Genomic DNA, 24602 nt, shown 5'->3' with positions numbered 1-24602 from the left:
TGGAACCACTGCTGACCGCTCGGGGTCTGCAGCCACTCTTGCACGCCTGGAGTTTGCAGCCAGTCTTGACCGCCTAAGGACTGTATCCAGGTGTACCCGTCTGAGGTGTGCAACCAATCTTGTCCCCTCGGGGTCTGCAGCCAGGCGCGTCCATCCAAAGACGTCATCCAGCCACGCCCATCCAGGGTCTGCAACCAGTCTCTCCCGCCTTCAGTCTGCAACCAATCTCGACCGTCCAGGGTCTGCAGCCACTCATCCCCGTCCACAGTCTGCAACCAACCTCGCCCGTCCAGGGTCTGCAGCCACTCTCCCCCTCGCCTATTCGCGCTCCAGATCGGCCGCCGTCGTCTGCCTTCGGTCCGCAGCCGCTCTCGCCCGTCTTCGGTCCGCAGCCACTCTCGCCCATCTTCGGTCCACAGCCACTGTCGCCCGTCTTCGGTCCACAGCCACTCTCGCCCGCTTTCGGTCCGCAGCCACCTTCCCCCGTCTTCGGGCCGCAGCCACTCTCGCCCATCTTCGGTCCGCAGCCACTCTCGCCCGTCTTCGGTCCACAGCCACTGTCGCCCGTCTTCGGTCCACAGCCACTCTCGCCCGCTTTCGGTCCGCAGCCACCTTCCCCCGTCTTCGGGCCACAGCCACTGTGACCCGACCTTCATCCGCACCAAGTTCCGCGACCCTGACACCATGTTGAACAGAATGCCTCTATTCCACTCTCGCCCGTCCTCGGTCTGCAGCCACTCTCGCCCGTCCTCGGTCTGCAGCCACTCTCGCCCGTCCTCGGTCTGCAGCCACTCTCGCCCGTCCTCGGCGTGCATCCAGACTCGCCCACCAGGGGTCTCCACCCAGGCTCTTCCATCCGCAGTTTGCAGCCAGTATCTCCCAGCTGGGGTCCGCAACCAGTCTTTCCCACCCAAGGTCTGCATCCAGACTCGCCCACCCGGGGTCTTCATCCAAGTTTTCCCATCTGCAGTTGGCAGCCAGTGTTCCCCACCTCGGGTCCGCAGCCAGTCATTCCCGCCCGAAGTCTGCAACCAGTCTCTATGGTCCCCGGCTTGCAGCCAGTTTCGCCCAGCCGTGGTCTCCAGCCAACCATGCCCGTCTGGGGTCTCCAGCCAAACGTGTCCGCCAGAGGTCTCCAGCCAATCTTTCCCACCCCGGGTTTTCAGCCAGCCTCGTACGCTCGGTGTCTGCAGCCAAATTCGCCCGCGCTCGGTCAGTAGCCATTCCCGTACATCCGGCGTCTGCAGCCATTGTCGTCCACCTTGAGTCTCCACCCAGCCATCCACATCTTCGGTCTGCAGCCAGTCTCGTCCGTACTCGGTCTGCAGCCACTCTAACCCGGCCTGATTTTGTAGCCACTTTAACCCATCCTGGGTCCGCACCCAGACTTTCATGGCTGGAGTCTGTAGCCAGTCTAGCCCGCCCGGGGTCTGCAACCAATCCCTTCCCCCCTCGGTCGATAACCATTGACTCCCCCCGTCAGTCAGCATCCAGTCGTTCCCTTCCCGAGTCTGCAACCAGGCATGCCCATCAAGGGTCTCTAGCCAGAATTGCAGCTCCGAGCCACGATGTCCACGAACCCATAGCAGACCTATAAGAACTTGCAGTGGCTCCGGTGGCTGGACGATGAAGGATAATGACGTTTTCAAGTCCTGGGGGTCCTGGGATTGCGTAGCTTGGCTGTGCTTCTTCAATTCAGAAAGCGCATCTACGAGGGCCGTGCCATCTGGAAGGTCCCGCATCATCAAGCGGAAAGAGGAAAGAGCGAGTAGGGAGTGCGGTGATGTGATGTATTGTACTTGACGGAGGCTGCAGTTTGAGCGGTGGGAAACATAGTCACGAACGGACGAGTGATAGATATCCACGGGGAGACTGCTGTCGGTGGGAACATTGATGATAGATCGTAGCTGTGTCAGTACTGTCTCGACATCCCTGCCATGGCCAGGGCCAAGAAGTTTTGATATCTGCGACATTGGAAGTGGGTCTGCGAGGGCAGCAACGACAGACAAGTGCAGGTATGCTAGCGTCGGGTCGGCACACGTGGAGAGGATGCGGTCGTAGAGCTTGTACACCTCCGTCCCTGGCAGCATTTCGCTCGTTAGCTCGAGCATGAGCTGAAGTTGATCACGGGGATCATGGTTTCGATCGTCGATGGAACTTCATCATCGTAGATGCAACAATAAAACGTCTCCCCGCTCGGCTCGCCAGCCGTGCAAGTTGATCGGTCGATGGCTGTGGGAAATCTGGATGGCGACTTCCTAGCTCTCTGAACGAGTGCTGCAAGAAAACGTATATGTCATTGTCAACATCTGCGCCATCTAATGAGATGGTCGCAGCAACGCCTTTTCCTGAAGTCTTCACTGGTATCTCGCACAGCAGCGGGCGCATCTCTTCGGTCTGCATGGCTTTCCGGATATGCTCTTCCGAGCGACTCGTGAGCAGAATGTGGACGATGGGAAGATCAGGTTCAGAAAGAGCTTCGCCAAGCAGGGATATGAGATCAGTAAGCTCGCTTTCAGAGGTGGGTTCATCAAGTGATTCAGATTCGAGTGAGAGTGATTCGGGCGTGCATTCGTCAAGGGCATCGATAGCAAACACCAAAGGCGGACAATTGCGAAGTCTGAGTGTAAGCTTCCGGAGAGGTCGGAGAAACAACGCCTCCATCTGATCCCGAAGAGACTTGTCAGGATCTAGAAGGGCGGGGTTTTCAATGATAGCTCTGTTCACGTCCCCTCGGACGCTGGGAAAATTACTGGCAAGCTGATAGGCAAGGGTCGCAAAGAAATAGCCGGTAGTACGGCGTTTCGTGTGCTTGCGGGAGAAAAGAAGATTCCCCCGAGCCGTTTTTCAACTTTCGTCTCTTCTGTCATTTTCAGACCTCTCATCTTTTCAGCTACAGTGAACGCAACAGCAGACTTTCCGACGCCCGCTGTGCCGTGCAGCCAGATAAGTCGATTCTTATCTGTCTTGTCTAAGAACCCATAGATGTAGTTGAGGAGGTCCACCCGGGTTCCTTTTAGACATTTTGGATGGGGCTGGCGTTCACGGGAGTCATATTCAGCACCCTTGACAGCAACCTGGGAAAGCTTCTCCCAAGTTCCTTCGATTGATCGAGCTGTTGAGGAGGTTAGAATGCGAAAGAGATAAGAGATGTGAATACTGACATTGATCCTGGTAACTCATGATGAAAGGTTGATGATAAGACACAATTGGCGAGTTTTGGAATAGAAAGATCAGCACTGGTGTTCAAGAATCAACAGTGTGGTTAGATTAGACATCATATAGGTTATCTCGAGGAACTTCAGACGTACGAAAACGTAAATCGAAAAAGTCTAAGCTGCAACTTGAGGGAAGGCGGAAAGGACAAGTCGTGAAACCAGGAGTTTATGCTACGGTGACGATCTGAGCAAGGATGAAGCTGTGAAGCAACTTGCTGTGTAACGGTATTCAACGGAAATTGATTCTAGCAAGTACTTGCTGTGCATGCTACGGTCACGTGGGGTACAGTCAGCGCTGGAGCCCTCAATTGCCAACTCAGTACCGTATATCAGTACTCAGGTACTCAGCTGGCCCTACTGCCGTCAGGAAGCAAGTGTAAGCATGCACTTTTCAATTTACAGAACGGCCATCATACTGCTTTCCGCAAGCTTCTATGCATTAACTCCGTGCTGTCCCCTCCTTGCGTTTTCCAAGCCTTCTCCTTGCTAACCTAATGTGATCTAGAGTGACAAGTGCAAGGCATACATGGCGCAGAGGCTGGAGTTCTACCATGATTTAAGGACGAGAATTCCAACTGTCACAACAGAACAGCAGCATTCCTCTTCTCCAATTCCTCAACACTCACCAACTACCTACTCCCAATACCAACATGACTGACGTTCTTGGTGTTCTCATCATCGCCCGTAATGGTGACCGCACAGAGTACTACCAGGACCCTGTGACCTATGAGAGCTCCTACACCGAAAGCACTGCTCTTGGTGTTGTAAGTCACTGGCATGCGGCTTGTAACTTCCCTAGCTAATGCAGCATGCACTACAGGTCCAGTCTCACCAGCTCGGATCCTTCCTTCGCTCGACCTACATGTCCTCGTCTTCTCCTTCATACATCGCGAACATGAAAACCGACCTCGTAGACACCCATGAGGTCCACGTCCATGCCAAGGCTGGCGGTGAGGGTGCTGTCATCTTTGACTCTGCTGTCGCTCTCCTCCAGGGTCTTTTCCCTCCCAACCCTGCCAACAAGATTGTTCTTGCCAACGAGACCACTGTCGTTGCTCCCCTTGGCGGTTACCAGTACGTTCCCATCGAGACCGTCGATCCCGGTAACGACAGGTCCCTTGAGCCATGGATTGACTGTCCGGTAAGCAATACAAAGATTCAAACCTGGGGAACCGCGACCTCACCATGACCTGCAGGCTTTTGAGCAACACATCGCCAAGGTGTACTCGTCTTCTGAGTTCAAGGCAACCGCAAAGGCTGCTGGTCCTTTCTTCGGTGCTGTTAGGGACTACGTTTTCGGCCGCCCTACTACTCTTGAGAACGCTGTAGGTTACGTCTCTCATTCTTTGATACAAATGCTGATTACCTCTGTGATTTAGTGGAATGTGTGTCGCCATCTAACTTAGATTACTGATGTCGTGCTGAACTTCTTCTAGATTTACGACTACATCTCGACTGGGCACTCTCACAACAAGACCTATGCTCACCGCCTTCTCCCCACCTTGGTTGAGCAGGCTCGTGGTTTTGCTGACTTCCACGAGAATGCCATCTTCTCGGACAAGCACGTCGGTGGTATTGGTAACTGTGAGCTAATTTCAATTCACGTACGCTGTCCACCACTAATCTTATTTTCTTCAGTGGCTGGCCGCACGATCCTCCACACGGTCTTGAACTCCCTCCAGCGGATTGCATTCAACGGCGACCCTCTACAGTTCCTCCTCGTTGAGACCTCCTACCAACCGTTTATCTCCCTATTCCACATGCTTGAGATGATTAAGGAGAACCCTGAGCTTGCCGGTATCCGTGCGTATGATCTCACTTCAATGCATTTAGCCGATTAGCTCAAAGACTACAGCGAACTATGCTTCTGCTCTCGCCTTCGAGCTCCGTCGCGGACCTCCCCCTGAAGACCGCGACTTCGTCAGGATCAAGTTCAAGAACGGCACCCGCGGCGACTTCGAGACCTACCACGCTTTCGGCCACAAGTCTGACATTGCTGCAACGGAATTCATCTACAGGATCGAGGTAGGCACCTGCGCTAGTTTTTTTTTCAAATTGCTCTTACTTAATACCACTGTTCTAGAACTACGCCATTACCAGCCAGAAGCAATGGGCCGCTGCTTGCAGCTCAGGTCTTACTGATGACTGGGTCCACAATGGCTCCCAGAACGCGATCTCCAGCACTGTCTTTGCCATTCTGGCTGCTGTTTTCCTCTTCGGCATGTTCATCCTCTCCAAATTCATCAAGAACGCCCGTGCCAAGGCTCAGAACTCTCGTATCCGCCTTGCTGACGACGAGGTGAGTCAGTTCCACTTACTTCAGAGCCAGTACCCGGATTATGGAACCCTTTCCAACGTCGGTCCTGGTATCGTGCCCGTTCTGACAAATTGTCATTTCCTCTTTCTTGTTTACGACAGAACATCGTCGCTCAGCCCGCTTCCATGAGCGAGAAGCAGCGCCTTCCCCTGTAAACGCCGGTCTAGTAGGAGTCGGAGAGGTTGAAAAAAATCTTCACTGCATGCTTCAGCAGGGTGGGTGTCTTGTTTGATTAGTATTTGGACCGCATCAGATTGCTTCATAGACTCTTGCCGCATTTTTTCTTCTCGTTTGCAATGACTGCTGTATAGTTTATTATATAGGTTTGGGTCCCCATAATTATGAAAATTCACGCATTTTCTCGGATCTTTGCATCGCCTGCTGTGACATTGTGGATCGGCTTGGCGATGGTATAAGGTCAAGGCAAACCATTAGGTCGCAGGGAATGCAAGAAAGGCTGTTCTGGAACTTCTGTTGATTCACCGCTCAGCATGCACAACATCTGGACATCGATTACTATGAAGCGCAACCTCCGAGTCGCAAGAATTCCCTGCACCGATGCGAATCACTGGGCCTGACTCAAGACCCACTCTTATGTGGTCCAACGTTCAAGCGCTCATCGACGGATTTATCCATAGTAAGCGCTAGACTGGCGACCATATCAGCCGTGTTTAAGTTGGCGCGGAGACATGTTAATTGTCACGGTGTAGTGATAGACCGAACAAATTTTATGCCTGTCCTCCCTCTGAGTGGGTCTGGCTAGGTCCGCTTGGTTGAAGAGACTGCGTACAGCCCTCGTCAGGGGATAGCATTGACATATTAGCTCAAGATGTTTGGCTCGCTGCCAACCGATGCCATAGACCTGTACAAAACGTCGTCAATCAACGAATTACGGAGGAACCTATTACCCATTTCAAGTACGCTAGTGGCCTCATGAGCTGATGGATCAGTGAGCTGTACATTACAAGATAATAACGGAAGCTTTGTCAAGAATTAGTACGCCACACAGCAAGGCGTATTGGTTCCGCGGCATCAAACGTTCCATCCTTACAATATGTAGATAACGGAAGTTTTGTCAAGAACTACGCCACACAGCAAGGTGTATCTTTCTGAAAAACTTGTCCAAATTCCTATGAAGGCGTCTCCAAAGCTTCATAATCATCCACAAATTTGCTCATCAATATAGTCACAGTGAACCAGTATTGTGGCACGATACGCCCAAGCGATTCAAGCCGGCATAACATCATACGCAGCACCTCCGACCGGGTATCAAGGCCACGCTGATAGACATGAGGTACTACATTGCTGTGTAACTTTTAGGTCCGTGTGTTTCAAGCTGTTTCAGAAGGCTTGTAAAACGCTTTCGCTGCAGGATGTACAAAGGGAAGGCTTTATTAGGTTATAATTACAAATTCGAAGTCTAACGGACACAATTTTCATATTGTTCCTTCCTATTTCGGCCAGCAACTTTGTATCAACCGAATTCCCCGACCAGGCCCAATTTGAACTTTCTCGTGGACACTGGTAGTGAGTAAATTTCTCGCAGCCATAGATGTCTGCCACAGCACGCAGTACTGCGATCGCGCAACCGAATGGAACAATAAATACCCGTGGACTACATTTGCTCAGATGCGCTGGCATATCTCCGCTGTGGACAATGTGCGCCGCAGTGACTGTGGACCCTTGGCGTTCAACACCCTTTTTGTCCCAGACCACAGTCCACATATGGATCATCACTGGTTTATAAGGTGCGCCTCAACGAGAATTTGTGCATCATCCAACCAGCTTCACACCCTTCTTTCCCATCATGCAAGCCACTTCTCCATTTCCGTTTGCAAATCTTTCCACGGAGCTCATCCTCCTCACCTTTGCACACGCTGCAAGACCTACTTTCGTCGAAACTAGCGACGATGCGTCGCAGAATCCATATGCATCTGCCCTCTCACTATGCCACGTCTCCAAAATCGTCAGACGCACCGTTCTTCCTGAACTTCTGCGCACAGTGTTGCTCCCGGAATATACCAACGTCACGGCTTTCGTCCGTGCTCTGCGCATGCAGCAAGCATTCGCTCTAGAAGGAAATGACCTCCGTTTCGATTACGCTGGTCGCGTAGACAGGATTTGGTTTGGACGAATCTGCGAACCTCCCCCACAAGCTCCCGTGCAGAGCAACTTTGCCTCATCTATCACGTCTGAGCTTGACGCCGACTTCAGCCTACTGGCGCCGGTGCTGCTATCCGCACCCTCCCTCGCACTAGACTTTGAAAGTCTGTGGCTTCTTTATGGCTGCCTCGAGTACGCATGGAACTCCCACATCCACAACAATGACCTAGAACGTGTCCCTCCTCCTTGGCGCACCAACAATTTGACGTTAGTGGGGGAATTTAATCGATGGCGCCCTCTCACAAGCACTACCGAGGGATCCGCTTTCCTCGCCTCAATTTCACGCCTCTCCTTCCTCTCCCCCGCGAGAGCAGAAACTCATCTACTCCCTACCTATGATCCCTGCTTCGACGACTTGGAACATCGGAAATACCCACTCCCTGAGTGGATGGCAAGCGTCCCATGGAATTCGTTCAAACGCCTTCGAACAGTTTCGCTGGTGCTGCCGCGAATCGTGCTCACGGTCGCTGCGAAGACGAAGTCTGAGCGAGGAAAACGTGGATGTTGAACTGTTGACGTTGTTCGATCCCCCACACTCGGCCTACTGGGAACCCAAGGACATAAGCGCTTACATCGAGAGTGGGGAAGGGCATATCGTGTCCGTCGGTGTTCGGACTAAGTTGGGAGATTCTCCCATCCAGTTCAGTGTTTCCTTTGATTGGGAGGAAGCTTGGGCATGTGGCCTGCTTAAATAGCGCTCGAGGAAGTTGTTCTCATCTGTATTGGTTGATTTTTCACATGGTTCACACGTAGCCTCTTTCCATGATGACAGCTCCAGTTGTTTTCGTTCATTATCCCTAGCTTCCCTGCTTCGTTTACTTTCAAAATCGTGCTTGTGTTGGGGGTACTGGTCTGCTTCCAGCCAGCGGTTTTGCTGAAGGTTATTTGTAATGTTCTTAATAACAATTTTCAAGTCATTCATCATCGGAGCTACTCTACAAAATCCATGGACAAGCATGTTCTAGACCAAAGTATACCTCCACCTCGTAAGGGGCCTGTGAGTCGAATCGATGGCATGCCAGTGGCTGGCCCTGTGACGCCTACCAAAGACCCAATCATAACTCACGGATTGGTGTACTGTGGGATGATATATATCAGTTGTGAGACGCCCGCAGTAGTACCAATCATTATGTTTCCCAACTATTAGGGTCCGGCCCTGCTGACTTTCACCTTGCCTCGTGGCACGCGGCCTTATGTTCTGCACTTCTATTTTATTGCGAAGGTACTAGGGCCTAGGGTCTGTTGGGATATCCGTTGTAATGCAACGGCTCAGGCCTCAGGCCTCAGGGTCCATGTTCTGAATGTGACGGGCCTGCAGGAATGCCAGGAATCCAGAACCGAGGCTTATAGAAACCGATTCGGGTTAGGCGTGTGAACCTTCTCTTACCTTCTACTACAGTTGTCTATGTAATAATCTTGTAGCAATCCTCCCATGTCAATGATTCGTGACCCGGTCTGCGTAGAGAGTCCAGACTACTTATAATTATGTATGCACTTGGCATAATCTGAAATGAAATGACCCCGGACAAACAAAGATTTAATGGAAGTCGACGTTCAATTTTCCCATGAAGATGTTGATGTACTAGTAGTACTAGCATGTGTTATGGCTCTCGTTAATGATTAATCTGAGTCGGTTATTGTGTTGTGTATAACCATTCCGCCTACAACAAATATTCATACTATGACCTGTCTTTGTACCATCGATTTTCAACGTTCCCTGCTATTTCTTGCCCCTCTCGAGTAGCATGAGCAGTAGGGCCAACTGACGTGGCAAAGCCAAGTTTGCTTGCGGGAACTTCGGTTTTCACAGAGTTTCAATTCATTTATATTTAGTACGCTTGTGCTTGCCAGATACACACCAGTCCTATACCATCTATGAGTGGCGCTCACCCCGACACATTCGGCTCTAATCAGGTAAGGTGAGGAGCTCTCGACTATTGACAGCGAGATTGAGCTAGTCCGTAAGCTCATATCAAGTTGTGGACAACTGTGGTATTAAGGCAGTTTCGTCTGACGCGAGCACGGTCCACATAAGTATGACGCCTAGACAGTATCTCCAGCGTTATGATTTTCCTGCTGATGCCTGCTGATGGTGAATGCCAAGGTTCATCCTCAGCCTGGAGTTGAGGGGAAATCAGTAGTAACTTACTACGTCCGAATCGCGAAGTAGTCGGATAATCTTGACCATGAACTGGGGCCGAAGAGCGTTAGTCAGTTATATTCCCGAGACTTGCGGAGTACAGTAATGGGTCGAGTAGATGACCAGTACCAAGTATTGATTATATGGATTCTTTGAAAGCACCGAAGATGAACTATTGACGAGAGTGCCGAAGTGACGTACGTTCAACGGCGCATACGAGCTGTTGATCTGTCAGTTCTCTGACGTATTGACGGATTTTACAAATGTCTGACTGATATTCCTGGTGAACGATGGGATGAGATAAAAGCCACAGCCAGGGCAGGGAAACTATCATTTCATCAACGAGCTACAATGTCCTCTCCCAAAGTCTGGTTCAGTAAGTGTTTCCTCTACTCACTTGTAATTCGACCGATACTAAGCACCACGCACAGTAACGGGGGCGTCCTCAGGATTCGGAAGATCTATGACAGAGTACGCGCTCAATCAAGGCGACATCGTAGTAGCAACCCTCCGTAAACCACAGGTCCTATCAGATCTCGCAGCACGATACTCAGCAGACAAGCTCCTCGTGCTCAAAGTCGACGTCACGAAGCAAGAAGACATCGACGAAGCATTTGCGCGCACGCGTTCGGCGTTCGGACGGCTGGACGTAGTGTTCAACAATGCGGGATATGGAATTATCACAGAAATCGAAGGCACGCCTGATGATAAAGCGCGTGAGCTTTTCGATACAAATTTCTGGGGCGCGACAAACGTCAGTCGTGCTGCGGTGAAATTTTTTAGGGAGGTCAATGAAGCGGGCAAGGGAGGGACGATTCTTCAGCTCAGTTCGGTTGCTGGGTTTAATGCGCTCCCTGGGTTGAGTTATTACGCTGCGACGTGAGTGCGGTTTGAATTTGATGTTGGTTGAGATGATACTGATGGGTTTGCAGCAAACATGGTAGGAATCTGGATGCGTGTAGAATGGAAAGTGCTGATGATGTATTTGATGTACAGCGCTGGAGGGGTTCTCAGATGGTCTTGCGAAAGAGCTGCCGGCTTCCTGGAACATAAATGCACGTTGTTCTCTTCACCAATAAATTTCTACTCACGACAAAAAAACAGATCTGCATTATCGAACCCGGGGCATTCCACACAAACGGAATGAAAGGGGCAGTGGTATTACCGCAGCATCCAGCATACGCCGACAAGTCTTTTGCGGGTTCCGTGTTGCGTCAGATGCTAGAGGGCGTAGTCTTCGGAGGAGACGCGGACAAATTCACACGCACTGTGTACGAGGTCGTACAGGGAGGAAATATACCGAAGCGGTTGCCTATGGGTTTGGACGCGTTTGAGATGCTGAATCTTAGGATTGAGAATTTGAAGATGACTGTGGATGAGACGAAGGCGTGGTCGGCGGATTTGAAGAGAGCTGATGGGGGAGTCGAAATCATCGTACCTGTCTAACTTGAAGTAGTTTTAGTGTTTGAGTTGTGTATATGTGATCGTGACATGTGACGAAAGCTTCTATATTGATTCCATGTTGCCATGAAAAAACACGTGATTCTGCCATCTGCCACACTGGCAGAACATGGTTCTGCTAGAACTGCCTCAAAATAGTTCTGCCCACAACACTAGAACTCATGGTTCTCGCTAACTGAGTCGGTTATTGTGTCTACACGTAACCCACTCTTAACTTTTTAAAATCACTGTGCAGTGTCTTATTACTATCTCGTTGTCTACGAAGAGAGGGTGATGAGATGGGGAGCAGAGGAGATGGATAGGTAGAGTGAGGAGGGCTTAAGGAGGAGGAACTTGAAGTGTATCATATCATGCCAAACGCGGACCCCCATAGGGCGCTGCATCTTAATCACAGTTTCCTTTGTTTGTTGCGGTATACAAGTACCTAGTGGTATCCACGCCCAGAGGTCGCCGTTACGGTTAAGTATGCGAAATGTAACGACCGCGAACCGAAGATCCACATTCAATTGACAAGAAGTAACACTCATGTCCAGCTTTACAGCCACCACTTTGCGTAGTGCGCTGCGCCACTGCGAGACTGCTTGGCTTTTCACAGGATCCGATTTCAAAACACTAATTTTTCCAGTGGTATTAATGTTCATTCCGTCAACGACTACTACCGCACGACACTGATTTTTGTGGTAGATCGTATTTGCAACCGTTGTATCTCCTCGTCCTGAGCCGCTAGCCTTGGCATGCACTGTGTGCTGGCTCTGGTTCCATCTCTTCCAATTCAACGTCTCTAACCAACCCTTCTCTGCTGATGAGGATATCGTGAATAAACCTTGGCGTCCTTTGCCGTCTGGGCGCATTAGCGTCGAGGATTCTCGTACCTTGCGCTGGACTCTCCTGGTTTTCTGCTTGGGCCTTTCATCCATTTTCAGCTTAAATCTGTTCATAACTAGCGGGGTGTTCACTGTGCTTATGATCCTTCACGACAATCTTCGCCACGGTCACCATCCCATTTTCAGAAATTTATGCAATGTAGCGGCTTATGTGACTGCTGGAGTCGGTTGTTCGTTGATTCTATGTAAGTCACATTCAGCCTCTCAGGGTAATATTTCGTTGAATAGATTTATATTCTAGCAGGAGAATCTTCGCTTGACGGAACGAGCATAAAAGCGATCTCCTGTAGCGCGCTTGTCATCCTTCTGACAATTCATGCGCAGGATGTTGCTAACGTCAATGGCGATGAATTCTGCTGATTGTGGCACCCGAAGGATCTCGCATCTATATGTTTTGTGTGCTTTCGCTACTTTCCTTAACTCATTTTCGAGCCTGGGGCTTCGTTGCAGCATTTTCTTTGTCTATCGGTTATTGGGTCGGACTACGCTACTTTCTCCTTCACGACGGGATTCGTGACCAGTCAAACTACCACCAGTATAACGTTCGTATGCTTTCATATTGCCTTGTCTGTAACCTAATGTCTGTTGTTCCCTGTAGATATGGCTCATGGATGCTCGTCTCTTGCCAGAGAATGGGCTTTTCCCTGTGTTGGCATGGTAGTATTGCCTTGTTGCGCCAGGATCATGGACTCCGGCGGTCATTGGGCGTCTGTATCCAGTGAGCGGAAAGGAGCCACATTGACTGCACATACGACACGAGCAATCATTCTGGACCTTGGTGCTTCCCACATCCCTTACAGGCCACTAAAAATTTCCTACCAGCTATAGTTTATTCGCTTGTAATGCGTTCCCAAAGTCCGACAAACGTTCCTTACTCCTTACTTCTACACGTACACAAGAACACAAGAGCTCATCACTCTATTCCTCTAATTCTGACTTTTTGCATCGTAAGATCAACCACTTGATAATGCACTGTCGTTTCGTTCGTTTCGTTTCTGGGTCGAATCTGGATGGCCTCTGACAGGCATAATCAAAAATTGAGGGTACCACTTGGAGAACGCAAACACTCATACTAAGAGTGGGGAAGGGCGTGTTCAATGTCAGTAACTAACCCTTAACTGATACTGCGGTAGTATTCCAACTCCGAATTCCGGACCATCAAGAGCTCCTCGATCGTAGGCATGGATCCATGATATGACAGTGCACTACGTGTTGATAAAATCTCAGTAATCTGTGCGTGTATCCGCATCCAGATTACAATATGACCGGAGACAACAGGGTTTATAAGCGTTAGGCGTACTGGAATGGCAGATGTCGACTTCGCCAGCCTTCATGGCATCACCGAGGGCTTCGGGCTACTTCCAGCACTAGTTTCTCCGTGGACGGAAAATGGGTCGCTCGATACCTACCTGTCACCTGAAACAGGGACATATTATTTCCAAAGCCGACAAACTGAGAATGGTACGCACCGTATCTCGCAAAACAGGACAAGTCCTGATGGGTCTTCATTCAAGACAGATTGCAGCCGGCCTCGATTACTGTACATCTATATTTTTTCAGTGTTTGGATCAGACGTGCTCATAAACTTGTTAGTGCATGGCAGAGGGATGGTTCATGGCGATTTGACATCTGTACGTGTGAAAAATTTGCATCTATGATATTTCAGGATGACAACTCGACAATCTACAGACCAATGTTCTGATTAACGACGACGGGAACCTCTGTCTTGCATACTTCGGTCTCTCGATGATCCTTATAGAAGCACAAAACTCTCCCTTCGATGACTGCCACCCAGGTCATGTGCGATGGATGGCACCCGAGATGCTCGCTATACCTGAACAAGGAGGAGTGGTGATGCCCACCAAAGCCGCAGATGTTTACTCATATGGTTGCATCATGCTTCAGGTGTGTAGACTCCCATTCGATTCCATGTAAGTTAAGTTGCTGATATTGTGCAGCTGTTGTGCGAACATGTGCCTTATCGTTGGCTAATGCAACCGTTTCATGTTATTGTAGCAAGAGTCTCAGGAATAGAGCCCTTCCGTCAAATCACTGGTGTTAAAGAGGCACACAGGGAGTATTGATTGAAATGTTTATCTGTTAACCCCGAAGATCGACCAGAGGCCTTTGAGATCGTGAAGTTCTTCAAAGTAGAATAATGGATAGACTAGTCAAGGACACTATCATGATGTACTCGGATGCATCTGCCCAAATTTCTGCTGCCTTGCAGACTTTTAAAGTTACAAGAATCTGTACTTGAGGGATGCTAGTAGGCCTCGCATGGACGCCAGCTCAGGTATGGGCCGTCACATCAGTGAGTTCATGAGCAATGCTGTTACGCGGAAATTGAGCGGGCCTACTTGTTCCACGTCATGGGGTCCTAGATCTGGCCAGAGTTCATGATAACCTGTTATCATTCGGATCTTACGTGAGGGTGTCCGCGGACTTTCTTTTTTGCTCACTGAGTACTGAGGGTTTGAAATCGTTCGCAGGAACCGAGAAAGATTCAAATGGTAACCATCTTCACCACGGTGACCTTTTTGCTCGTTGGCTCGGGCTTGGACACTCGGACACTCAGACACTCGGACAAATATGTTAGCCATCACAGTGAGCTATCAATGCTGTGGTAGAACTTTTTTATTTTGTCAATTTTTTGTTGCAATTTGTGTCCTTTCAGAGCAGCTCTATGTAGGACATTACGATCTAGTCTAGGGGCCCCCGGTGCCCTGTTCGCACCTCTGAATCCGCGAATGCCCTGGTGTAAGGCGTACCCCACCAGTCCGCCGTTCCTGCTGGCCGTTTTAGACGCGCGATTTCACAGAACTTGATCGACTTTCGGTAGTGCGAGCATTCCTCATCGCGGTACACATCGAAATGTTTCTATGTTGCGATCGAGCTAGCGAGGGGATATCCAGACACAATGTGGCTCCGTGCTGTACCTTTCGTAAGCTTGTCTTCCATCATGCTTTCGCCACAAACCACAAAATGATATTCAATAGAGCGCTTATTGAGGCCTAAGGGCTGGCAATTAATTCATGCATGACAGCTCCCGGGCCCACCTTCAAATGGACCCAGATATAGCTTGCGGTCAACTATACACCACTCTACCGAGAGTGACGCCTTTAGGAGTCGAAGCAACCTGCCTACTCGCATCATTAAAACAAACGACGTACTTCCATATGCCGAGGAATGTTATCGTCATCACTCGCATATTGCGAACTGTAATTGCTCTACACCGGCAGCTTGGATAATGTCCTCCCAAAGTATTACTTGAACGAGGCCAGGATGATCGCGAACATCCATGCCTGCCGGCCACCGGTCACTGCTCATGTGAAATGGAATAACCGGAAGCGAGAATTCAACCTGGCCGTTGTTCGAACTGTATAATGCTGGGTAATAGGCCCATGTCTGCCGGTCATCGCTCATGCGAAATGGAACGACGGGAACCAAAAATTCAGCCTGGCCGTCCTTTCAAGCTATATAATGATGTTAGATAGCAAAAAGACTCCAAATACCAATGTCCCACTTCGCAGCGACCACTTTGCGCTGTGCGCTGCATCACTTCGAGACTGCTTGGCTTTTCACAAGATCTGACTTCAAGACAACAATTTTCCCCGTGGTATTCATTCCCGCAACAACTTTTACTGCACGACGCTGAATTTTTGTGGTAGATGATATTTGCAACTGTTGTATCTCCTCGCCATAGCCCGCTAGGCCTATCTTGCGCTCTCTGCTGGCTTTGGTTCCATCTCTTTCAATTCAATGCGTCTAACCAATCCTACTCTGCCGATGAAGATGTCTTGAACAAACCATGGCGTCCTGTGGCGTCCGGGCGCATTAGCGTCGAGAATTCTCGTACCTTGCGCTGGGCACTCTTGGTTTTCTGCCTGGGCCTTTCATTCCATTTTCAGCTTAAATCTTGTTCATAACTAGTGCGGTTTACACCGTGTTCATGGTCATGCATGACGATGTTCATCTCGGTCACCATCCCATTTTCAAGAATTTGTGCAACGCAGGAGGTTATATGACAAGTGAACTCGGTTCTTTGTTGATTCTGTGTAGGCCATTCTCCATCTGAGGGATAATATTTCGTTGACAAGATCTATATTCTAGCAAGGGAATTTTCACTCGACGGAACGAGCATAAAAGCACTTTTCTGCAGCGGGCTTGTCATACTTCTGACAATCCATGCGCAAGATTTTGCCGACGTCGATGGTGATCGCATGTCAGGACGACGAACATTGCCGATTATAACGCCCAAAGGATCTCGTATCTACATGCTTTGTGTACTTCCGCTCTTTTCTTTCGCGCTTGCATCATTTTGGAGTTTGGGGCCTCTTTCCACCGTTCTTTTTGTTTTTATGGGGTCTTGGGTCGGAATTCGCTACTTTATCTTCCGCGACGAGATTTGTGACCAGTCAACCTACCGCCTGTATAACGTTCGTATTTCTATTCACATTTCCTTGTCTATTACCTAGCATTTATCATTCCCTACAGATATGGCTCATAGGCGTTCATCTTTTGCCAGCTAATGTGCGTTTTTGTGCATTGGCGTGGTAGTACCCTCGTTGCGTCATGACCATGGTGGGGGAAGCATTCTAGATGACTTCCCTCACAAAACTGTCATTTGACTCGGAGGAAATATCGGTGATATTGCTAATAGCATGGCATAGGCGCTACTAGTATAATAGATGTGAACTCAATTTAGGCATCCGTTTTACATGCTCAATCTGCTTTTTTAATTGCTCAAGCGTAGGCCTTAGCACTTGCGGCCATAGTAGGATGTATCATGCAGGAGTACCAAAAACGCCGTCGACAAAGGCGTTGCCAGATGCGTTTAAGCGCTCAAGTGCTCAAGTATACTGGGGCCGTCACATCAGTGGGGCCTCTCTGCAGCACTTTCCTTGTTTCTATCGGTTTTGGGGTCGGACTTCGCTACTTTCTCTTTCGCGACGAGATTTGTGACCAGTCAAACTACCGCATGTATAACGTTCGTATATTTGATTCATATGATCTTGTATATGACCTAGCGTTTGTTGTTCCCCGTCAAGGTAGATATGGCTCATGGGCGTTTTCCTGCATTGGCATGGTAATGCGTTCCCAAAGTTCCACAAACGTTCCTTACTTCTACCCGTACACAAGAGCTCATCACTCCATTCCTCTAATTCTGACTTGTTGCATCGTAAGATCAACCACTTGATAAAGCACTGTCGTTTCGTTCGTTTCGTTTTTGGGTCGAGTCTGTATGGCCTCTGATAATATGACAGTCAAACAAAAATTGAGGGTACCACATGAACACAAACGCTCGTGCTGAGAGTGGGGAATGAAGGGCGTGTTTCGTCAGTTGGTGCTCGTGCCAAGTTAACGAATTCTCCCATCCAGTTAGCGTTTCCTTTGATTAAGAGGAAGCTTAGGCACGCGAACTACCTATGTAGGCCATGTAGTGCTCGAAGAATCATTTGTGACTTTGAATCTTCAGCTGAGAGGATTGAGCAAGTTGCGGTATAAGCAGAGAGGTCAATGATGAATTAACCAACACACCCCAAAAACCTAATTTGACTCGAATACATGTTGTGTACATTAAACTTCTCGATCATTACCCAGAACAACATCAATGATTCTGTGGTACAAGTACGAAGCGATGATAGCACGAAACGATGATGATATACGGCAAGTGACACAAACAACAACCAAGCTCAAAAAGAATGTAAAGGTTTCGCTATCGTATTGTTTCGCCACGGGGGCGTCCAAGGAGGAGTGGAGGAGCCGGGGCAGGTACAGTTGCGGAGATTTGGCCTTGGTTTGGCCCCAGAATATTACCCTGGGCAGCTACCAAAAACATTATCGATTTCGTCTGTCTCTAACTCTAGAGACTCACGTGTCGGAATTTCGATGGAGGTAAGCTCCTTGCCAGAAAGATGGTGTGCTAGCCGTAGTTCCTAAAGTGCAAAAATCCAAGATGAGAGCATCCGCAAGGAACACTTCAGAAATAGGGAGATATACCTCGAATGAATGTTTGTTGAATTTGAGAGACGTTGTGATGCTCATGTAGGCATCTGGAGCGTCAGGGCCCACACTGGTACGCGCGAACGCAGTTGCTGCTGAATCATTGGCGTAAAATGGATGGACGACCTGTGTTGACGCGTTGTCCGAAGAGAGTATTTCTGATGGAAGTGGGGTCGGAGGCATGATGTTCCCTGAAAGATATGCATAAAGCCGCAATTCCTGGATTCGATAGGCGGTCGTCAATATTCCTGAGCCGGTGGCTGGAGCAATGAAGAAAAATAGGCCGCGAGTGCGCGATATTATCACTACATACCTCATAGGAGAATAAACTGAAAGTAGGCTGTGCTGTAATGCTCTGGAACTGCCCTTCGATTGGTGTTTTAGTCGCCTGAAATACTTGGATGGTGGGCAAATCACTGGGGTTTGTTATGGCCTTCTCGGCCACAGTGCCTGTAGAGCTGATGCTCGTAGTCGATTCTATTGGAATGGGAGAAAATATCGGTGGTAAGCCGAGTGCATATCTAGCATTTGGGGTATTTGGTAGATCTGGGACTGGTGCTGGTGGTCGACCGGTCGCTGTGTATGCTTTGACGTAGTCCTTCACGCGTATCTCCTGATGATGGTGTAGTATATTGAGTCGAAGCGACGGGTAATTAATATGATGGCAAACCTCAAAGCTTTGCTCTGGTTCGGGCGGCTTCTGGACCGTGGACATGAATATCTCGTAGTCTTTCATGGGTGAAGATGATAAAGCCATAGTTTTAGAAAGACAAAAGCGTGCTACTAGCAGAGCGGATTAGTTGCGAGTGTCTCACCAGGTCGTGCCCTGGAACTACAAGTAATTGGTGTTGATAATTACTCGACAGTGGACACTAGTAGTACTGGCGTGAAGGTGGATGTCATGAGTTTATTATGTAATCCAGATTATCCGATTCACGGCTAAACCAAAGCTTCAGTTGAGCTTCCAAATCATTGAGGTGAGAACGAACTTGTGGCAGCTTAATCTCGCAGCAACACTAAGGACTAGCAGTATACTTGTATCGATGGTACGAGTCTCTTTCTTCAAATCCACAGTATACTTCTTTCAAACATGTGCATGACTCAGTACTCTTGGGGCAGCGACCATCCGGCGAGTCTGGTCGATATAGGTCATTGTTCCCACTTTGTTGATGTATGGGATGTGGACCGAGCCACAACTTCCACACCTCTCAAAGGATAAAATGCGCGAGCGTTGTTTGCTACTCCTGCTTGTGAATTTGCACATCATCCGAACGGTCTCCATCAAATTTCATACACCCTACTCGTCCCAATTCTCGTAATGACGTCAACGAATGATTTGACACCCGCGTTAGATATTCATCCCCCTGTCCAAACACATCGACCACTCAGAGAGCGCTGCTCTATCCGACTCACAGTTCAAACAACATTAAAACATCTCTCTCATGGCCCAGTGGCACGTCACACACCCACTACCCAGGTGGCACCACGCGGAATGCATCCCGAGTGGCATGACTTTATCCACTATGACGCACCGTTGGAATATTTTTCTAGGTGCTATCACCTGCAAGAAATAATGGAGTGTCTGTACGTCGCATCAGCCGACGCACATGAAGTCGACACGCTTTGTGCAGAAGCTGGCGTGCCCTTCAGCCACATCCTGCAAATAGAGCCTGTCGATGACATTGCAGGATCAGGCTCCAGGAGCGAGGAAATGATGGAAGGTGTTTTGAGGACGCAGAAGCTGACACTCAAGTGCCCGAGGCAGGGGAGAAGCCAAGGTTACACAGCGCTCAGCGCCTCTCAGCTCCTTGCAGCACGGGACTACCTTTCTCTAATCATGCCGTATTCGAGCCGCTCCGTTCCAAAGCAGCCTCCGCGCTTCAACGTCCAGCTTACTCGTTGTCGCGCCAGCAGATCGCACAGTTGATGTGATGTCGGTGGTGGTGTGCTATCTTGCGTTTGCTTCCGGGTATCATGCGGAGACCGTGATGCAGTGTATTGGAGAGGAGAAATATGATGAAGTATGGAAGGAGGCGATTTCGCCAGAAGGTGTGGATTTTGTAGAGCGCATAGCGAGGGTCATATAGGGACAGCTATCTGACAGCGTAGGGCGACGGCTAGCAGGACATTGTATTGTATTACGTCTTGACATAGTATTGCACCTGTAGGAAGTACTAAGATATTGATATTGTCAACGGGACTTACACAAATTGATGGGATAGACTCAGACTTGCTCAATGACACCCCTAGGATCCTGCGGACTCATCTGCAGGCCGTAAGTAGCAGTAATGGATGCGACAATTGTGGGTTGGGTACGGGTCATCAATTCATCAATGCATCACAGCTGGTAACTTTCGGTCCGAGTATGCCGTAGACGCTTCGCTTGTGTTTCCCGGCACTTTCCGGCCGAGACTTGTCCCCTAAAACTTTGTCACTGTGCCCACTGCCCACTGCATATACGACGTCATGAGTAGACCGCCAAATCCACCCCTTTCTGAACTGCAAAACCAACTACTTGAACAACACCATCACAGCTACCTTTCGCTAGAACGCTGCGCGGCTGATACACTTTGCAATGGGTAATCGTGTTTCTCGAAGGTCTGTGGTAAGTTCATATACTTGCGTTCAGTGTGAAGAGTAGTCACAGATTACCCTCAATAGAAGAGAAATGACAGTCCAAAGATCCCTTACCGAATGGATTTCGAAAGAAAGCCGCCCTATATTCCTAAAGATGAAGTCAAAAATATTGAGGCGTTCCCCCGTGGAACAGGAGGGCTCGGCGATGTCTGGAAGTGTTTTTGGTGTCGACCATCCGGGACGCGTAAGGTAAGTGCGCGAATAGGCGAGGATTCACCATATCCACGATCTTCAAGGTTGCGGTCAAATCAGTTAGGATTCCTCAAGGCAATGATGAACTGTTGGTGAACAGGGCCAGGAAGGTGCGTACAAGAAGTAACTGGAAGACATTTATTCACGGATTTTGGATTTGCTCGCCCAACAAACAGAAAATTCGTCTTGATTCTTATGTTTGGGTCACTTTGGCACATGACAATATTCTCATCCTTCATGGCATTACCGAGGGCTTCGGGCTACTTCCGGCACTAGTTTCTCCGTGGACGGAAAATGGGTCGCTCGATACCTACCTGAATCAGGGACATATTCTTTCCAAAGCCAACAAACTGAGAATGGTACGCACCGTATCTCGCAAAACAGGACAAGTCCTGATGGGTCTTCAGTTAAGACAGATCGCAGCCGGCCTCGATTACTGTACATCTATATTTTTTCAGTGTTTGGATCAGACGTGCTCATAAACTTGTTAGTGCATGGCAGAGGAGTGGTTCATGGCGATTTGACATCTGTACGTGTGAAAAATTTGCATCTATGATATTTCAGGATGACAACTCGACAATCTACATACAGACCAATGTTCTGATTAACGACGATGTAAAACTCTGTCTTGCATACTTCGGTCTCTCGATGATCCTTATAGAAGCACAAAACTCTCCCTTTGATGACTGCCACCCAGGTCATGTGCGGTGGATGGCACCCGAGATGCTCGCTATACCTGAACAAGGAGGAGTGGTGATGCCCACCAAAGCCGCAGATGTTTACTCATATGGTTGCATCATGCTTCAGGTGTGTAGACTCCCATTCGATTCCATGTAAGTTGTGTTGCTGATATCATGCAGCTGTTGTGCGAACATGTGCCTTATCGCTGGCTAATGCAACCGTTTCATGTTATTGTAGCAAGAGTCTCAAGAATAGAACCCTTCCGTCAAGTCACTGGTGTTAAAGAGGCACACAAGGAGTATTCATTGAAATGTTTATCCGTTAACCCCAAAGATCGACCAATGGCCTTTGAGATCGTGGAGTTCTTCGAATGAGAGTAATGACATTGTATCGGATAAGCTAGTCAAGGACACCATCATGATGTATTCGGACGCATCTGCCAAAAGTTCTGCTGCCATGCAGACTTTTAGAGTTACAATAATCTGTACTTGAGGGATGGTAGTAAGCCTCGCATGGGTGCCAGCTCAAGCTTCAAGTATGGGGCCGTCATCCATCATGATCAATGCTGTCATGCGTCGGAAGTAGAGCGTGTGGCCGTTTCAAGCGGATCGCGAGCTTGCGAGCGTTGACGCGGACGTACGAAACATGGCCTTTGTAAGCCGTCACATGAAGATTCGCATTCGGTGTGCTTCTATCTACTGAATCACACATCACAGTTCTCCCCAGTCAAAAGGTCTCAACTTGAGAATCGGCGCAGCACTTTCTCCTCCTTCTCTGCACGCATCTTCTTTTGCCTGTCACTCTCGTTTTTCCGCACCCACGGACCCTTCGGTCTGCGCACTTTTCGGACTCAACACGCTCCGAAGGTTTGTCTTTGTCGATCCCAAATTCTCCGAGCACAGGCTGCTTTTTTTCGGACTTCGCGGGATCCACGCGCCTCGCCCAGACCCCTGCCTTCCTGCACTGGTCTGGCTTTGCCAGACCTTCCCGAAGACAAGAGTCGGACGCATGTATGCACTGAGGCGCTGGGAGGGTAGTGTCGAGGATGGCGGGTATGACAATAGAGTGCATTTTGGTTGCAACAGTGATGGAGGTGTGGAAGCCTCGTGTCCTGGGCGTCTATGGAAACGAGGCAGGTTGACACGCATAAACGCGCAATACACGCACCTCCGCAACTTAGAGAAAGACACGCATAATCCCTCTAAAGACAACTTCGACTGCGCCCAACGCCATCAACCTCCAGTAAAATGTCGAAGCTCATTCCAATCACTTCACTCCTGCGAGAGTTCAAAGGCCATGAAGGAAACATAATGGGAGCCGCAGTGTTCCCCGATAAACGACGGATGATTACGGGATCGAAGGACAAAATGCTTCGTCTATGGGACTTGAAGACAGGTGTTGTATTGAAGCAAATGGAGGGGCATCGCAGCGAGGTGTGGGGATTGGCGGTATCACGGGATGGGCAATCAATAGCAAGCGGTGATAAAGGCGGAGAGGTCATCATCTGGCACGGAGAAACTGGCGAATTCACTCACTCAACCTATCAAAGCCCACTCCACTTATATCACCTCGCTTGACTTTTCTCCCGATGGAACAGTGCTAGCCACTGGTTCATGGAACCGAATGACGAAACTGTGGAACACCAAAACCTGGGAGCTGCAAGGAGATCCAATAAAATGTGGTTGTTTGGTCGACTGTGTTCGATATTCGCCGTCTGGCGAACTTCTTGCCATCGCGACATACCGTAATAATATCCAAATTTATAATACAGGCACAAGGGAATGTGTCACATCCTTCGAGGCTCACACATCAGACAATTTGTCACTCGCGTGGACGCCCAATGGCACACGCCTTCTCACAGGCGGCAATTTGGACGATCCTACCGTACGCGAATGGGATACAACAACCTGGCAGCAGGTCGGTGATCCCTGGACGGGCCACACTAGCCATATCAATGCCATTGCCATTAATCCTGCTGGTACACTTGTCGCCTCCGCATCTTCTGACGACCACGTCCGTCTCTGGAGGCTCTCAGATCGACGATCCATTTCCATCTTCAAGCACTCATCTTCGACGTTATGTGTTACTTTTTCCGTGGACGGCAACCACATCCTCAGCGGAGGTTGCGACGACATGATCTCAGAGTGGACACCTCAGGGTATTCATCCAAAGGCATGTTTCCGTCTTTGACTCGTATACCACAATTCGAGCATGTTTTGTGCAGATCCTAGCAATCACGACAGCCCGCATTGCATGCATAAATGGAGACTTATCTACTGCCGAAAGACTACTCACGCAAGATATCAACATTGATGCCCAAAACCATACTTCCTACGCTCATCGCTCGTTCGTTATGACTCGAAAACACGACTGGGACCACGCCCTTCAGGATGCAATCAAGGTAAGTTGTATCTACTGGTCCTTACAAAGGCTAACTCGATGGTGACATAGTCCATTAGCATTCAGCCCTCATTGACAGGCTATATCTCCAAAGGCATCGCCCTCTGCGGAAAAGGCCATGTCCGGGATGCGAGGGCAGCATTTGATGTTGCATCCATGTACACTAACCAAGATTCAGAAACCATTCATTTCCTGCTCTTGATCAAGGTATGACATTACGGTTGCCTCGCATACTCTCCGCTTCATCATGCATTTCAGGCTATTGCGCTCTTCAGTGCAGATGAACATGACGAAGCAAACCTGCTCCTCAAAGAACTCACTGCCGGTTGTCCAAATGCCGACACTCGCGCATGTCATATTGTGCAAGTAAGTATCATGCAGCCATGTTTGGTCATCAACACTAACCTTTGCAACCTCACACATTAGGCATATCTGCGTGTTCAACTCGGCATCACAGCCTTGGATGGCACACGTTACGACGAAGCCACCGACCATTTCACTGC

At 49.3% G+C, this 24602-nt stretch overlaps 8 protein-coding genes across 8 annotated transcripts; 7 read left to right on the top strand and 1 right to left on the bottom strand.

Moving 5' to 3' along the window:
- The first annotated feature begins 3571 nt into the window (after window positions 1-3571).
- On the top strand, window positions 3572-5899 carry DFJ58DRAFT_801626 (histidine phosphatase superfamily). The gene is given in 9 exon segments (XM_041390898.1): window positions 3572-3982; window positions 4039-4359; window positions 4415-4543; window positions 4655-4802; window positions 4857-5021; window positions 5074-5243; window positions 5302-5574; window positions 5637-5842; window positions 5862-5899. 8 exon segments carry the CDS (start codon window positions 3869-3871, stop codon window positions 5688-5690), a joined length of 1374 nt encoding a protein of 457 aa, XP_041240897.1. The 5' UTR covers window positions 3572-3868; the 3' UTR covers window positions 5691-5842; window positions 5862-5899.
- A 1108-nt stretch (window positions 5900-7007) lies between these two features.
- Window positions 7008-8641, top strand: DFJ58DRAFT_801623 (uncharacterized protein). Its single transcript, XM_041390897.1, has 2 exons — window positions 7008-8161; window positions 8190-8641. Exons 1-2 carry the CDS (start codon window positions 7343-7345, stop codon window positions 8391-8393), a joined length of 1023 nt encoding a protein of 340 aa, XP_041240896.1. The 5' UTR covers window positions 7008-7342; the 3' UTR covers window positions 8394-8641.
- A 1447-nt stretch (window positions 8642-10088) lies between these two features.
- Window positions 10089-11374, top strand: DFJ58DRAFT_801619 (uncharacterized protein). Its single transcript, XM_041390896.1, has 5 exons — window positions 10089-10214; window positions 10270-10717; window positions 10771-10778; window positions 10835-10893; window positions 10943-11374. The coding sequence occupies exons 1-5, from the start codon at window positions 10190-10192 to the stop codon at window positions 11282-11284; spliced, it is 882 nt and encodes a 293-aa protein (XP_041240895.1). The 5' UTR covers window positions 10089-10189; the 3' UTR covers window positions 11285-11374.
- Window positions 11375-13487: 2113 nt separating this feature from the next.
- Window positions 13488-14267, top strand: DFJ58DRAFT_730997 (kinase-like domain-containing protein; the record flags this gene model as incomplete). The annotated part of the gene is made up of 5 exons (XM_041385971.1): window positions 13488-13644; window positions 13709-13723; window positions 13777-13814; window positions 13873-14088; window positions 14142-14267. 5 exons carry the CDS (start codon window positions 13488-13490, stop codon window positions 14265-14267), a joined length of 552 nt encoding a protein of 183 aa, XP_041240894.1.
- A 1004-nt stretch (window positions 14268-15271) lies between these two features.
- Window positions 15272-16908, top strand: DFJ58DRAFT_801613 (uncharacterized protein). Its single transcript, XM_041390895.1, is given in 7 exon segments — window positions 15272-15416; window positions 15660-15669; window positions 15682-15802; window positions 15855-16009; window positions 16117-16241; window positions 16297-16622; window positions 16681-16908. The coding sequence occupies 5 exon segments, from the start codon at window positions 15701-15703 to the stop codon at window positions 16741-16743; spliced, it is 771 nt and encodes a 256-aa protein (XP_041240893.1). The 5' UTR covers window positions 15272-15416; window positions 15660-15669; window positions 15682-15700; the 3' UTR covers window positions 16744-16908.
- A 729-nt stretch (window positions 16909-17637) lies between these two features.
- Window positions 17638-19092, bottom strand: DFJ58DRAFT_801602 (uncharacterized protein). The gene is made up of 4 exons (XM_041390894.1): window positions 18860-19092; window positions 18503-18802; window positions 18187-18408; window positions 17638-18122 (listed from the first exon to the last, which is right to left on the bottom strand). Exons 1-4 carry the CDS (start codon window positions 18944-18946, stop codon window positions 18000-18002), a joined length of 732 nt encoding a protein of 243 aa, XP_041240892.1. The 5' UTR covers window positions 18947-19092; the 3' UTR covers window positions 17638-17999.
- Window positions 19093-19155: 63 nt separating this feature from the next.
- DFJ58DRAFT_801597 (uncharacterized protein) lies at window positions 19156-20385 on the top strand. The gene is made up of 2 exons (XM_041390893.1): window positions 19156-20031; window positions 20081-20385. Exons 1-2 carry the CDS (start codon window positions 19508-19510, stop codon window positions 20274-20276), a joined length of 720 nt encoding a protein of 239 aa, XP_041240891.1. The 5' UTR covers window positions 19156-19507; the 3' UTR covers window positions 20277-20385.
- Window positions 20386-20601: 216 nt separating this feature from the next.
- DFJ58DRAFT_801593 (kinase-like domain-containing protein) lies at window positions 20602-22197 on the top strand. Its single transcript, XM_041390892.1, has 8 exons — window positions 20602-20794; window positions 20851-21015; window positions 21063-21128; window positions 21195-21377; window positions 21426-21456; window positions 21510-21547; window positions 21610-21825; window positions 21879-22197. The coding sequence occupies exons 1-8, from the start codon at window positions 20765-20767 to the stop codon at window positions 22071-22073; spliced, it is 924 nt and encodes a 307-aa protein (XP_041240890.1). The 5' UTR covers window positions 20602-20764; the 3' UTR covers window positions 22074-22197.
- Window positions 22198-24602: the final 2405 nt, after the last annotated feature.

The sequence above is a fragment of the Suillus subalutaceus genome (genome assembly GCF_016647625.1).
Source record: "Suillus subalutaceus strain FC151 chromosome Unknown DFJ58scaffold_98, whole genome shotgun sequence".
NCBI lineage: Eukaryota > Fungi > Basidiomycota > Agaricomycetes > Boletales > Suillaceae > Suillus > Suillus subalutaceus.
This window is presented reverse-complemented; position numbering and strand designations above follow the sequence as displayed.

Excerpts from the sequence above, each read along its gene's own strand:
- DFJ58DRAFT_801602 (XM_041390894.1), bottom strand. The coding sequence starts at position 18,946 with ATGGCTTTATCATCTTCACCCATGAAAGACTACGAGATATTCATGTCC. Across the intron at positions 18,803-18,859 it reads AACCAGAGCAAAGCTTTGAG|GAGATACGCGTGAAGGACTA; the intron begins GTTTGCCATCAT and ends CACCATCATCAG. Across the intron at positions 18,123-18,186 it reads TCAACAAACATTCATTCGAG|GAACTACGGCTAGCACACCA; the intron begins GTATATCTCCCT and ends TTTGCACTTTAG.
- DFJ58DRAFT_801626 (XM_041390898.1), top strand. The coding sequence starts at position 3,869 with ATGACTGACGTTCTTGGTGTTCTCATCATCGCCCGTAATGGTGACCGC. Across the intron at positions 4,360-4,414 it reads AGCCATGGATTGACTGTCCG|GCTTTTGAGCAACACATCGC; the intron begins GTAAGCAATACA and ends CATGACCTGCAG. Across the intron at positions 4,544-4,654 it reads CTACTACTCTTGAGAACGCT|ATTTACGACTACATCTCGAC; the intron begins GTAGGTTACGTC and ends AACTTCTTCTAG.
- DFJ58DRAFT_801623 (XM_041390897.1), top strand. The coding sequence starts at position 7,343 with ATGCAAGCCACTTCTCCATTTCCGTTTGCAAATCTTTCCACGGAGCTC. Across the intron at positions 8,162-8,189 it reads TGCCGCGAATCGTGCTCACG|GAAAACGTGGATGTTGAACT; the intron begins GTCGCTGCGAAG and ends AGTCTGAGCGAG.
- DFJ58DRAFT_801613 (XM_041390895.1), top strand. The coding sequence starts at position 15,701 with ATGTCCCACTTCGCAGCGACCACTTTGCGCTGTGCGCTGCATCACTTC. Across the intron at positions 16,010-16,116 it reads AAACCATGGCGTCCTGTGGC|TGCGGTTTACACCGTGTTCA; the intron begins GTCCGGGCGCAT and ends GTTCATAACTAG. Across the intron at positions 16,242-16,296 it reads CGGTTCTTTGTTGATTCTGT|CAAGGGAATTTTCACTCGAC; the intron begins GTAGGCCATTCT and ends TCTATATTCTAG.
- DFJ58DRAFT_801597 (XM_041390893.1), top strand. The coding sequence starts at position 19,508 with ATGACGTCAACGAATGATTTGACACCCGCGTTAGATATTCATCCCCCT. Across the intron at positions 20,032-20,080 it reads TACCTTTCTCTAATCATGCC|CTTACTCGTTGTCGCGCCAG; the intron begins GTATTCGAGCCG and ends TTCAACGTCCAG.
- DFJ58DRAFT_801593 (XM_041390892.1), top strand. The coding sequence starts at position 20,765 with ATGGGTAATCGTGTTTCTCGAAGGTCTGTG. Across the intron at positions 21,378-21,425 it reads AAGCCAACAAACTGAGAATG|TTAAGACAGATCGCAGCCGG; the intron begins GTACGCACCGTA and ends ATGGGTCTTCAG. Across the intron at positions 21,548-21,609 it reads TTCATGGCGATTTGACATCT|ACCAATGTTCTGATTAACGA; the intron begins GTACGTGTGAAA and ends ATCTACATACAG.
- DFJ58DRAFT_801619 (XM_041390896.1), top strand. The coding sequence starts at position 10,190 with ATGTCCTCTCCCAAAGTCTGGTTCA. Across the intron at positions 10,215-10,269 it reads CTCTCCCAAAGTCTGGTTCA|TAACGGGGGCGTCCTCAGGA; the intron begins GTAAGTGTTTCC and ends CACCACGCACAG. Across the intron at positions 10,894-10,942 it reads CGGCTTCCTGGAACATAAAT|ATCTGCATTATCGAACCCGG; the intron begins GCACGTTGTTCT and ends ACAAAAAAACAG.